This window comes from Trematomus bernacchii, unplaced genomic scaffold (assembly GCF_902827165.1).
Source record: "Trematomus bernacchii unplaced genomic scaffold, fTreBer1.1, whole genome shotgun sequence".
NCBI classification, from domain to species: Eukaryota; Metazoa; Chordata; class Actinopteri; order Perciformes; family Nototheniidae; genus Trematomus; species Trematomus bernacchii.
In genome coordinates, this window is record NW_022987603.1 from 168,321 (window position 1) to 181,546 (window position 13,226).

At 40.8% G+C, this 13,226-nt stretch overlaps 1 protein-coding gene across 2 annotated transcripts; it reads left to right on the top strand.

The window, feature by feature from the left end:
* Positions 1 to 1,419: 1,419 nt before the first annotated feature.
* wdr45 (WD repeat domain 45) lies at positions 1,420 to 9,141 on the top strand. Of its 2 annotated transcripts, XM_034130791.1 has the most exons (11): positions 1,420 to 1,542; positions 1,725 to 1,828; positions 2,183 to 2,257; positions 3,318 to 3,422; positions 3,734 to 3,839; positions 4,692 to 4,786; positions 5,082 to 5,161; positions 5,901 to 6,109; positions 6,543 to 6,644; positions 7,330 to 7,475; positions 8,740 to 9,141. In XM_034130791.1, exons 2-11 carry the CDS (start codon positions 1,780 to 1,782, stop codon positions 8,847 to 8,849), a joined length of 1,077 nt encoding a protein of 358 aa, XP_033986682.1. In that variant the 5' UTR covers positions 1,420 to 1,542; positions 1,725 to 1,779; the 3' UTR covers positions 8,850 to 9,141. The 2 variants fall into 2 exon arrangements, with proteins under 2 accessions (XP_033986682.1, XP_033986684.1); XM_034130793.1 differs by lacking the exon at positions 1,420 to 1,542 and having other exon boundaries at positions 1,805 to 1,885; positions 2,181 to 2,257.
* Positions 9,142 to 13,226: the final 4,085 nt, after the last annotated feature.

Consider the following 13,226-nt stretch of genomic DNA (forward strand, 5'->3'; position numbering starts at 1 on the left):
TCTACTTTTACTCAAGTACAAGATCTGAGTACTTCTACTTTTACTCAAGTACAAGATCTGAGTACTTCTACTTTTACTCAAGTACAAGATCTGAGTACTTCTTCCACCTTAAAACACTATATGTATTCTTCCATTTAAGAAACGGATTGTAGACGTAAAAAATGAATCTGTTAAATCTGGATCATTTTTGTTCAAATCCATTTTTTGTTGTTTTTTTCAAATGTTTACTTTATTGATTTTTTCAATAAAGGTACACAAAACAACAAACATTGAGGTTATTAATACAAGACTGGTCCAGTACAAATGCAAAGTGAAATGAGGCAAAGGACAACCAATCTCAAAGCATGACATATTACAATGACTATAGAAAACACAGAGAATTATTTTTATAAACTGACAATCTCAAATCCAGCATTCTGCCAAAGATCTTGTCGAGCGTTCAGTTAGATCGCTCCAAACAATACTTAACAGCGAGAGATTCCAGGTGTTTATTTTGAATATATCTGCGTGTTTTATTAGATTTCTCCTGGATTTGTAATGCATTTTAATGTATTTAAATTAAATTGTATAATGTTTTACTTTTGCACTTATGTCTTAAATCACTTTGAATTGCCTTGTGTTGAAATGAGCTGTATAATCTGCCTTTTAATCAACTATATATTTACTCATTACTGCAACTATATCACAAATATACGTTTTATTATTTCGTTTTCAGGGCTTTATTCAGCCATTTGACTAGAAATAGACACAACAGAGTGTATCCTCGTGCTGTGTGAGCAAAGTTTATTATGTCCATGTCCATTTGATATATCATGCATCCTCCAAGCGAACAGTAATAACAGAAATACACGCCTTAGTGGACCTCCTCGACCCACTTCACCATGATGGCTTTCCTGGCCAGCATTAAGAGGATTGAACAATGTCCTCGTGATGTTTAGACTAGAGGACCGGGGACATATCCAAGCAGACGCAGACTCTACTGACACCTGTTGGCCGACTGCTGTAGTGATATTTGCATATTGCCCTCCAACATGTTTGAATGTTGCTGCATTCCCACAAACAATGCATCCCTACATGAGTCTTACATTTTGGACAACTCGGTGAGGTCCCCGTCTTATACTTAGTATACATAAGGACATGTAAATGTTGTGGAGGTAACTCTTTATATCTGTTACTAATTTAAATCTTAGAAGGTAGCTTCAAGAGTCCACATATCAAAGTACACTAAGATGTTCTCAACTCTCCAAGTTTGTCTGCCTTTGGATTGAACAATTTATTTGGATATAAAGTGTTTTAGTTCTTTGTGATCAAGGAAAAGCCTCTCTAGTAGGCGAGAGTCTCTTGAAAATCTCTTTGTTTTGATTGGTTGAATTACCAGAAGCGGAACAAAACCGGAACCACGTGTCTTTGACGTCACAGCCTGAAAACGTAAACAAACCTCCGTGTTGCGACATCTCTGTTGTTGTTGTTTTTGTCTGACAGTTTTGTCGCTTTTATTGCTTTTTAAAACCCTCCTCGTTGTCTCCAGTCTTCGTGTTCATGGTAAGACTTTATATTAATGTGAATGTCGATGTGAAAACGGAAAATCAATCGCGTTAAAATCCTCGTTTATCTGATGCTAGTGTATGCTAACTAGCTCATATGCTAACATGCTAACAACAATGTTTTTTTAGGGGGACATTACGGTTTTTCCTTTAAATATCTCGGTTTCTTTCCTCTCACAGGTTGTCCTGGAGCTGTAGTTCCCCGGTAAGCTCACGGTAACCGGAGAGATTCATCATGGCTCAGCAGAGAGGAGTCAACAGCCTGCAGTTCAACCAGGACCAGAGTAAGCTAACAGCTAGCATCTGGAGCTAACTGCAGCTACTGTGTTCTTTAAATGAAGATGAGTCCTGCATTTACAATGTTACGCCAGCAGACATATTAAAGTATAACCAGCTAGCTGAATAGATTTAAAATAAGCATTGTTGGAAACTGAGTACTAGTAAACATCTGAGGTACTCTATCTAATCTAACTTATACTTTTTAGTTCACTATATTTATTTGATGGATGTATTTACTAGTTACGTTATACATTCAGATGTTGACACACAACACCTATAACAACTTAGGAACATGTAGGACATTAAGTGCTTAATGTCCCACGCTGAATTACACCCCTCTCTTCTTTGGATGCTCACAGGCTGTTTCTGCTGTGCGATGGAGACGGGGGTCAGGATTTATAACGTGGAGCCGCTGATGGAGAAAGGACACCTGGGTGAGAGGATGCGTTTATAAGATCAAGGTTCAAGGCTTTTATTTGTCATACGAACATAGCTACAGTGTAGTTATGACTATGAACATCTGAGGTCACAGAGCAACACAATAACACAGACAAACAGAACGAAAATAGTGCAAGTAAATACAAAAGAAAATAGTTTAAAAAAAGTGAAATAGTGCAATAAGAGTCTATATACAAGTTATTGGAATATGATATATTAGATAAATAATTTCTAAGTAGCAGCCAGATGAATGTTATGGATGTTGTTTCATAAGATAAGAAGTACTTTATTGATCCAAATTTGGGAAATGTTTGCGTTGTAGCAGCATCAAAAGACAAGGCATTGTACCTTAAAAATTAAAAGACAAGAAATAAACAAGAAAGTAGAAAATATATGTGTTGAATTGACAAATTAACAATAACAAGATATAAAGTGAGGTATTATGTAAGGGATAATGTGCAGCGATGCTTCATGCAGACCAAGATCCCTCCGCCTCGCGTCGGGCTCCTGATCTGCCTGTCGGGTGTTCTTTTCCCCAGAATGACCAAGTCGCTGCACATTATCCGCTCATCACACGGCCACATTCTCAACAAAGTAACGACGTGACTCCCAATATTAAAGGTAGGGTCGGTAAGAATGGAGAAAGCAGCTCGAGTGCGCAAGAATCTGAAAGTACACAACCGGAAAAAATCTGCCCCTTCCTTCAGACTTCCTCACAGAGCCCCTCCTCCAACACACACGAACGCGCACATGACCAATGAGGGCAGAACTCTCTCTAAGTGTGTGTGTGTGTGTGTGTGTGTGTGTGTGTGTGTGTGTGTGTGGTGTGTGTGGTGTGGTGGTGATGTGTGTGTGTGTGTGTGGTGTGTGTGTGTGTGTGTGTGTGTGTGTGTGTGTGTGTGGTGTGTGTGTGTGTGTGTGTGTGTGTGTGTGTGTGGTGTGTGTGTGGTGTGTGTGTGTGTGTGTGTGTGTGTGTGTGGTGTGTGTGTGTGTGTGTGTGTGTGGTGTGTGTGTGTGTGTGTGTGTGTGTGTGTGTGTGTGTGTGTGTGTTTCCAGACCATGAGCAGATAGGCAGCGTGGCTTCCTGCTCGATGTTACATCGCTCTAACCTGCTGGCGTTAGTCGGAGGAGGAATCAACCCAAAGTTCTCTGAAATATCCAGTGAGTCACAACAAGTCACCATGACCTACTATAATATGACTTTTTATATAATATGACTTTTTATATAATATGACTTTTTATATAATATGACTTTTTATATAATATGACTTTCCACATTCAACATTTTAAAAAAAGAAGATATTTAAACCTTTGAGAGACTGATGGATGGATGGATTAAAACCAACACAATATTCTTTAATTCTTCAATACATAATAATGGGATATCAAACACAGGTCTGGGTGACATGGATTCATAATAATAAGGTTAATAATGGATTAAGTATAACTTTATTTGTACTCTTTGTTCACAGTGCTGGTGTGGGATGACGCTCGGGAGTCTCGAGACCCGAAAGAGAAACTGGTTCTGGAGTTCACGTTCACCAAACCAGTGCTGGCCGTCCGCATGAGGCAGGACAAGTGAGTCATGCACCTGCACTTAGTTAGTCTTTTCTACATCACCATGTGTCCCCGGTGTGTCAGGAGAAAACCCTCTCTCTTTTCCTCCGTACCCACATCTCTAAAACGGGGGAACAACGGAGCTGATCCAGATTTGCTGCGTCATGACGACATTACTAAAATGTGGGCGGGCTTTACACCCACGGGCCAATCAGAAACGCTGCTGTCAGAAACAATGAGACGTGTTCTGGACGTAATATGGTCTGTGTTTACATTAGCATGCTAACACTCAGAGCTAACCTGTACTGGAGAGAGTATGTCAGGGTTCTTACGGTCATTAAAAACCTGGAAAAGTCATGGAAATTCAAAATGCTAATTCCAGGCCCTGGAAAAGTTATGGAAAACAATATTTTTCCCAAAGTTTTGGAAAAGTCATGGAAATGTAACTAAAGTTGCATCAAATATAATTTATATTTGATCTAATCGCCAAAATAGTAATACTATAATGATAATAAATACTGTATCGTATAGTAATGAAACGTAAAATGGCATTTAACTGACGAGGTATTTTGCTGGTGAGAGATTTTAGTTGTTACAGTTTCAGAGAGAATCCTTGATGTGGTTTGGAACATGATATGGAGTTTCATCACGGCAGCATTTAGCTGAGTTTCTGATTCTCCTGCATGAACTCTCCTCTCTTTTTTTATTTATATAAAGTAACAGGGCTGAAATATGTGAAGCAAGAATGATCGGTTTGGTATTTTGAGCTAAACACTTCATAGACATGTTTTTTTAATATATTTGTATACATCTGAGACCTATAATATATGCCTAAAATACTTATAATCAACGTTTTGTTTGCTCCTATTCCAGGATCATCATCGTGTTAAAGAACCGGATCTATGTGTACAGCTTCCCAAATAATCCCGTCAAACTGTTTGAGTTTGACACCAGAGATAACCCCAAAGGTGAGAAAGGTGTTATCCTCAGATGCTCATCAGCTGCAGAGTGGAAAAGGCAATGCAACTCTCCTGACCTGAGCTCCTCCCACAATGCAACATATATAATAAAATACAGAACAGTGCAAGAAGTCTTTATTCATGTAAACAGAATCTGATATGTACAAGAACAGAATATGAAATTAAATAATGTACATTAAGACAACATTAAATACGGTTTATTGCGGTGATAACTATTTATATAAATAAGTAAATAAGTTCTTCTTCCTGTTCTCTGTCTGTTCCCTCCATCACATCTCTCCAGGTTTGTGTGATTTGTGTCCCAGTCTGGAGAAACAGCTGCTGGTGTTTCCAGGTCATAAATGTGGAAGCCTGCAGCTCGTAGTAAGTCTCACACACACAGGATAATCTGAAGGAAATCAGGGGGTTCACATTGGCTGCATCTCACTTCGGTTAAATGGATTCCTTGCGTCCCTCACTTGCGTCGTTTCCCTGCGACTAGTCCCTCCCACCAGGGAAGCATGGAGAGACGCAAGGAAACCACGAGAAGCAGGGAAATGAGTTTTAAGAGCAATGGGACGTCCTTTCCTCCGGAGCGTCACGTGAAGCGACGTCCGTTTGTGATGACGCCGCACAGCTGTTCATCTGACAGCAGCTCTGTCCCCGTTATTTTCACAAACACCCCCGCCTCTGTTAGTACACATTTACTGACACAAACATTTAGTATCATCTGTTGTAGACCCAAATACATTAAATAAAATAAGAACTCATTCTCAAAAAAGATTTGCGTACGCTCAAAAGATGGTGTACGCCAGTTTCTAAGCACTGTTTGCGATTTATTAAAGATTCTTTCTCACAGAAATTGACTTTTTTCTTAGATTTTGAATTTATGTCAAATTTTTACTTTTTTCACAGAAATAGAATTTTTTCTCAGATTTTGAATTTGTCACATTTTTTTTTCTCAGAATTTTTACTTTTTTCTCAGAATTTTTACTTTTTTCTCAGAATTTAACTTTTTTCTCAGAATTTTTACTTTTTTCTCAAAATGTTAACTTTTTTCACATCCTCCCTGCACCACTGTATATAAGAAGTTCAATATAAAATAATCTTGTTTTTTCTTCAGGATTTGTCGAACACGAAGCCCGGCACGTCCTCGGCTCCGTTCACCATCAACGCCCATCAGAGTGAGATCGCCTGCGTGGCTCTGAACCAGCCGGGCAGCGTGGCGGCGTCCGCGTCTCGCAAAGGAACGTTGATCCGTCTGTTCGACACCACGACACGAGACAAACTGGTGGAGCTGCGCCGGGGAACAGACCCCGCCACACTCTACTGGTAAACACCCATCACATAGCCATAGTGTGTCTCCCTTATCCTATTAAGCTGGAAACTATTATTGTATTCATTTGTTCAGTTTGTTCAGTTTTTTAAAGTACACATCTTTGGGTTTTGGACTGACGACAGGACATTTAAAGACCTTGGACTTTAAGGAAACAAGGATATTGTCCAATGTACATTTCATAGTTTTAAAAAAAAAATGTGTGTGATTGTCAGACAGAGAGGCATTTAACAAACTATAGAATAAACAACTCTTAGTAGTAAATCAAAAAGGTGTGAGTGTTTAATTAACTTAAGAAAGTCTCCCATTTGCAGGGAGGGGAAGTAAGCAATCACAGCGACTACTTCTGGGACATTTTAGAGCTAAAATAAACTATAAAAGACGTTTGTTTGAGGCTCTGATTCTCTTATTTGTTGATTACTTTTCCAGCATCAACTTCAGCCACGACTCGTCCTTCCTGTGTGCGTCCAGCGATAAAGGAACCGTCCACATCTTCGCTCTGAAAGACACCAAACTGAACCGCCGCTCAGCGTAAGACCAGCTTCCTCTAACTTTACACCATGATGCAGCTCTTCTGTGCCATCAGGCTGCATCAAGGCACGACCAGAAACTATTTAGTGCAAACCTCTTTAAATGCTCTTTTCCAGCCTCTCTGATATGATCATTATTTCCTCAGAATTTTGGCTTTTTCAAATTTTTTTCTCAAAAATGTTAACTTTTGTTTCTGACTTTTTTCTCAGATTTTGACTTTTCCTCAGATCTTTTCATTTCTCTCAGATTCTGATATTTTCTCAGAATTGTTTTATTCTGCATAAATATACAGTTTCAGCTCCTAATTCTGTTATATTTAATTTAATTTATACTCTTACACATCTGTCCTATCCTGTGTTCCTTGTGTCTTATTCCTGTGTGTGTGTGTGTGTGTGTGTGTGTGTGTGTGTGTGTGTGTGTGTGTGTGTGTGTGTGTGTGTGTGTGTGTGTGTGTGTGTGTGTGTGTGTGTGTGTGTGTGTGTGTGTGTGTGTGTGTGTGTGTGTGTGTGTGTGTGTGTGTGTGTGTGTGTGTGTTGTGTGTGTGTGGTGTGTGTGTGTGTGTGTGTGTGTGTGTGTGTGTGTGTGTGTGTGTGTGTGGTGTGTGTGTGTGTGTGTGTGTGTGTGTGTGTGTGTGTGTGTGTGTGTGTGTGTGTGTGTGTGTGTGTGTGTGTGTGTGTGTGTGCAGACTGGCGCGTGTGGGGAAGGTGGGCCCTGTGATTGGTCAGTACGTGGACAGTCAGTGGTCGTTGGCCAGCTTCACGGTTCCCGCTGAGTGCGCCTGTATCTGCGCCTTCGGGAAAAACACGTCCAAGAACGTCAACTCCGTCATCGGTGAGCAAAACAGGGCCGGAGACGATGTGTCATTTATTTAATTTATTTTAGACTGACTTGAATGATTCTCTGACCAGATGGTGTTTCCTCTCATTGCTCAGTTTGTTGTTTTCTTCACGTGGTTTTATCTCACCCTTTGACCCGGGCCCTTTCTCATTTCTCTAACTCCCCTCCTCGACTCCTATCCTCGAGACTTAGTCCCGCCCACAGGAGATCCGAGCGGAGGAGTCGAGGAGGGGAGCCGAGGAGAGAGGAGGGGAACCGAGGAGAGAGGAGGGGAACCGAGGAGAGAGAGGAGGGGAACCGAGGAGAGAGAGGAGGGGAACCGAGGAGAGAGGAGGGGAACCGAGGAGAGAGGAGGGGAGCCGAGGAGAGAGGAGGGGAACCGAGGAGAGAGGAGGGGAGCCGAGGAGAGAGGAGGGGAGCCGAGGAGAGAGGAGGGGAACCGAGGAGAGAGGAGGGGAACCGAGGAGAGAGGAGGGGAACCGAGGAGAGAGGAGGGGAAGCAGCAGGCGGTTAGAGAAATGAGAACTCCTCTCCTCTGAGCGGTCATTTTAAAGAGACGTCCATTAATGATGACAGGAGGCACAGCAGCCCTCTGTCTGATGGACAGATGGTTCATGACCACTTCTATATTCACTTTGATTCATTCACAGTGCGGTATAATGAGACAATAACAGGCTACAGATGCAGACATTTACATAAATATATACAATTTCAGAATCAAACAAGTATGAGAGCACTCTCATAACGTAACACAATCAGAGACTGGATTTATCCCCATTTTATTTTGTGAAGCACTAAATGGTTTTAGAAACATCTGGACTCTTTGTTTGTAGATATCTACTAAACTAAAGCAAAGAGAGTAGGCCTGTTATACTGAGTGATATATATGATACACACTGCTCTGCTTTCTGCACGGACCTCACAGCTGTTCTCTCTGGAAACATCGCATCGCAATGAAAGCAGTTAATAAAATAATATCCAGGGGATGCATGCAGAGCTGTGATTGGCTGAGATCAGTCCGGCCGTGCATCACGACTCTTTGAAACATCTCTGTTCCCGGAAATACATCCGTGGAGGACCCATCAGTGTATCCTCGATTATAGCTCCTCCAGAGAGCCTCCTCAATGCTCGATCCGAGGAGTCGAGGAGTCGAGGAGTCGAGGAGGGGAAAGTAGAGAAATGAGAAAGGCCTCAGTGTTGCTCAAAAACAGTGTTTTATGATGTGTTGTTATTTAAAGAGTTCTTCGTCTCCCTGCAGCCATATGTGTGGACGGGACCTTCCATAAGTACGTCTTCACCCCCGATGGAAACTGCAACCGAGAAGCCTTCGACGTTTACCTCGACATCTGCGACGATGATGACTTCTGATTAAAGAAAATATACTGAGAGAGGAAGAGGAGGAGGAGAAGGAGGAGGAAGAAGAACAAAGACTAAAGTTATGACTTTAGTTCTGTTCTGATGTGAAAGTGAGAATCAGAGTCTGGTTCTCTAAGTGTAATCTCTGTGTGTCAGTGTGAATATCAATACAGTTTGTAATAGCCTGTAACAGAAAGTGCATCCTGTCAGAACATTACAAATAAACTCACATCTAAAACATAATCTGCTGATTTCACGAGAGGAAGTCAAACTGCAATTAAAATCCTTTTTGATAAGAAATTAATGTTGACGTCTCTTGTGTTTTTTTACCCAAATAAAATGTGTTAAATTAGGATTTATTTATCTTTGAGCAAATATGTTCTCTCCATGAGATCCGTCTTTGTTTACAGCAAACAAATACATGTGTTACCATGCTGTTACCATGCTGTTACCATGCCACAGCAACCTCTCATTCTCCTCATAGGTCAGCTCCGCCGTCCTGACGTCAGAGGAATGTTCAAATCTGGATCAGTTTTTATCAGATCCGTTGCAGCCCCTTTTTTAGAGATTTGGGTATGGAGGAAAATAGAGAGGGTTGTGTTTTCTGACACTTGGTGAGTTCCCTGGAACACCGGGGACACATATTCATGTATAAAAGACGTACAAAAGTGCATTTTGCATGATAGGTCCCCTTTAAAGAATATCCAAAAAACGCGACGGACGTGGGATCTGAAAACACCTGTCGCTTTTTATTGAGACTACTTCCGTCCGTCTGCAGGATAACGTAACAACTACAAAACCAAGTCTAATATTGTACTTTTACTTCACTACATTTCATATGTACGTATATGAACACCTGATATCCCAAGTTTTTATATTAAAATATAAATGTACAAACGTGAAGAGCATCCTGTAGTACTGACACTGTACAGAATAAAATATCTAGTTAAATATGTATTTGATTAACCTTTTTGATCATTACAGCATTGAAACATGTCCCAGTAGAGACACTAAATATATATATATATATATATATATATATATGCCGTTAATAACTGTGCAATATATACCTGGCTGCTAAATCCTCAGAACTGTTACAGGATGTTGTAAATTGTGTAACTTTGTTTATCATAATTGTTGTATCTTTAATATTTTGGTATGCATGCTTTAGTTAACATGAAGCTGTCTGTGGCTCTTTTCTGCTGGAACAACGTACATGTCCTCTCTGTGGGACTAACAAAGGTATTCTGATTCTGAAACAAAACAAATATTTTATTTATTGATTCATTATATATATAACTTTGAAATGTTTTTAAAAACCCTTATTTGTACTGAAGTCACATGAAACAACCAGTGATGAGAGCAAGCAGCGTGTTGCTCAACATCTGCAGCCTCATATCAGCCTGAACATCAGAGACTCTTTACATGTTCAGTTAGAAACACTATCTACATGTATTAGAAAGGATACACAGGTTACTGCTGTATTCACGTATACATTCATACGTGTGTGTGTGTGTGTGTGTGTGTGTGTGTGCGCGTGTGTGTGTGTGTGTGTGTGTGTGTGCGTGTGCATGTGTGTGTATGTGTGTGTGTGTGTAGGAGTGTGTGTGTGTGTGTGTGTGTGTGTGTGTGTGTGTGTGTGTGTGTGTGTGTGTGTACATACTTAAATTAACAGAATTAAATACTCATCATGACGCATTTCTTCTGCACTTCTTCGTGTTAAAGTTTAATCTGATCTGACTCTGACAGCGTCTGATAGGACAGCCTGGTGTCATGAAAACAGGAAACCAACAGTTTCTGTAATCTGTAAACCATCAGCATCTTCGTCATCAGTTCCTCAGAAAAGCAGCTCAGAAAAGTTAAAGACAGTATTAGTATTAATTAGTACAGTTTTAATAAAGACTAAAAGACCATTTAAAGTGTTTTGTTTTTTTATAGCTGGCGTTTAAAAATGTCCACTGAGTTTTCCTCTTTATCGTTGTTCCACAGTTTGGGAGCGTAGTGGATGAAAGATGCCTCAGAATGATGTTCATTGACTACAAGACAAGGCAAGTTTATTTATACAGCACCTTTCAACACAAGGCAATTCAAAGTGCTTTACACAAATGAAAGACATTAACCTGTTAAGCACCAAGCCTGTTTTTCATGTTTCAGGCTCGAAAATGACATGCCCAAAACAAATGACTACAACTTAACTTCTAAAAGGGTTATATGAATAATTTCTTTTTATCAAAGCAAGGTTACATCTGTGAGTTGGATGTAGAAGTGTCAGAATCAATATAGATGTTTTTTTATTTTAAAGAAAATTCAGATTTTACATAGTAAAAAACTGTAAATTATAGTGTCCGTCCAAAAATTCTTTTTTACAGATTGTGAAAACTATCCTTGGATGATGGGTTAGTAGACTAAAAGCTTTAGGAATCGAAAGTACAACATATAATAAGTACCCTGTATCAAGATTGATGCAAAACAAGTGACATTTGACCTTTTTAGAGAAGTTTAGCCAAAACCACCCCACCTCTGAGGTGATTTGGGTGAAAAATTTTCTTTTTCCATATCTCTGGCCCCCCTTGCTCGATTTTGATGGTTGACACCTCTTTCTGACCGTTAGAGCCAATATAATCAAAGGAGGAGGCCCCCACACACACACGTTGTGAAGAGAAAAGGTGGGGGCTGCACGCATGTAAATGTGCAGCAGAGTGGACCAATTTCTCGCTCTGACATTTGGAAACGAAAAAGCAGTTTTATTGCTTATGGATTATCAGAAATAATTTAAATTTTTTATCGTTTTAATGCCATTGAAGACCAGTTTTGACCAAGGTAAGCCATGTTAGCGTTTCTAGCTACCTAGCTCCACATGTTATGATGTACGCTTTCGTTTATAGCGTCGCAAATGTTTATCACTGAGTGTTGAGGAGGGCACCAGATAGGATAAGTAATAAGGGAGTTATTGTGAGTTTAGTTGCAGAGATAGGTTACATTTTTTTCGCTCGTGGCTAATTCAGAGGCTAAGTGTTAGCATTGTGTTTTTTTTTTTAATTTTTTTTTTTAAAAAGATCAGTTAGCTGAGTTTCTTCCCGTTACATGGATATAAAACATTCATAGTTTATTAAATATTAAGATTCCTTAGACGTAGTTTCCTGCAAATGACGCGTTTATCCGCCCGGTTCCGGGCGGATGGTGCGTAACAGGCAGAGATGGGGTCGTTACTAAAAAAAAGTAATATATTACATATTACATATTACTTTAAAAAAAAGTAATATATTACACTACTTCGTTACTCTCTACATAAAGTAACTCGTTACTTTACTCGTTATTTTACTCGTTACTTTACTCGCAGGGCCGGCCAGCCCCTCCCTACAGGCAGATCACGCAGACTGCTAAAGTTTCAAATGTTCTCTTTAGTTCAGTTTCCATTGTCGCATAAGACTGATCCAGATAGCTCTGACTATGGCTATCCTCTGTCTCCTGCTATCTGTATTTTGCGCAGTATATCTCTGAACGATGCGATGGTGATTCCACTGTGCAAATGGGCAACATTACCTCTACTATGAAGGATGCTACAAGCCTGTCCATCTCTGCTTTGGGTTACCGGTCCTCCAAATTCTAATTTGTGCTGCTTCGGAATCGGCGGCGGCGCACTGACAACATCCTCACTCTGGGTTCGGGGGTCCTTAGCTATTAGCTTCACCTTAGCATGTGTTCTTTGCAGGTGTTTGTAGAGGTTTGACGTGGTGTTTACAGCAGTGGATAACAGCTTCTGGCCTGGACACAGTTTGCACCTCACCGTCACATTCCTGTCTATTCTTCGGACGAACTCAAAATAATGGGCATACCTCCACCCCTCGAAAGTTATTGCTGACTCAGCCATGTTTATGCAGCACTGCACGTGGAGATGTGGATGCGCAAGTCGCGCAGATTACGTACATATAAACCTGCGGCGGAAACCCCTCTTGTCTGTCAGTGTGATTATGACTGATTTTATAAAAGTAACGAAGTAACGCGTGTCGGGGAAAAGTACTCCGGTGTGAACGCGGCTAATGGGAGAAAGTCTTTCTGGGCCCAGTGACGTCACGGACTGATACGGAAGTTGTAGTACCGCCGTTTGGCCACCAGGAATATTTTCCTCAGAGTCCGGCGCCCCTCAGGGCGGTGTGCTCAGCCCTCTCCTCTTTTCCCTGTTCACACGTGGCCACACAGCTCCAACACCATCGAGAAGTTTGCTGACAACACGGAGAGAGGAGGTCGAAAACCAGTGTATCCTCGGTTATACCTCCTCCAGAGAGCCTCATCGACGCTCGATCCTCGGTCCTCGATGTGCATTTAGGGAAATGAGATGTCCTTCAACATGGCGCGCTGAAATCCATTTCCGGGTCACTACCGGAGGAC

Excerpts from the sequence above, each read along its gene's own strand:
- wdr45 (XM_034130791.1), top strand. The coding sequence starts at position 1,780 with ATGGCTCAGCAGAGAGGAGTCAACAGCCTGCAGTTCAACCAGGACCAG. Across the intron at positions 1,829-2,182 it reads GCAGTTCAACCAGGACCAGA|GCTGTTTCTGCTGTGCGATG; the intron begins GTAAGCTAACAG and ends GGATGCTCACAG. Across the intron at positions 6,110-6,542 it reads GACCCCGCCACACTCTACTG|CATCAACTTCAGCCACGACT; the intron begins GTAAACACCCAT and ends TTACTTTTCCAG.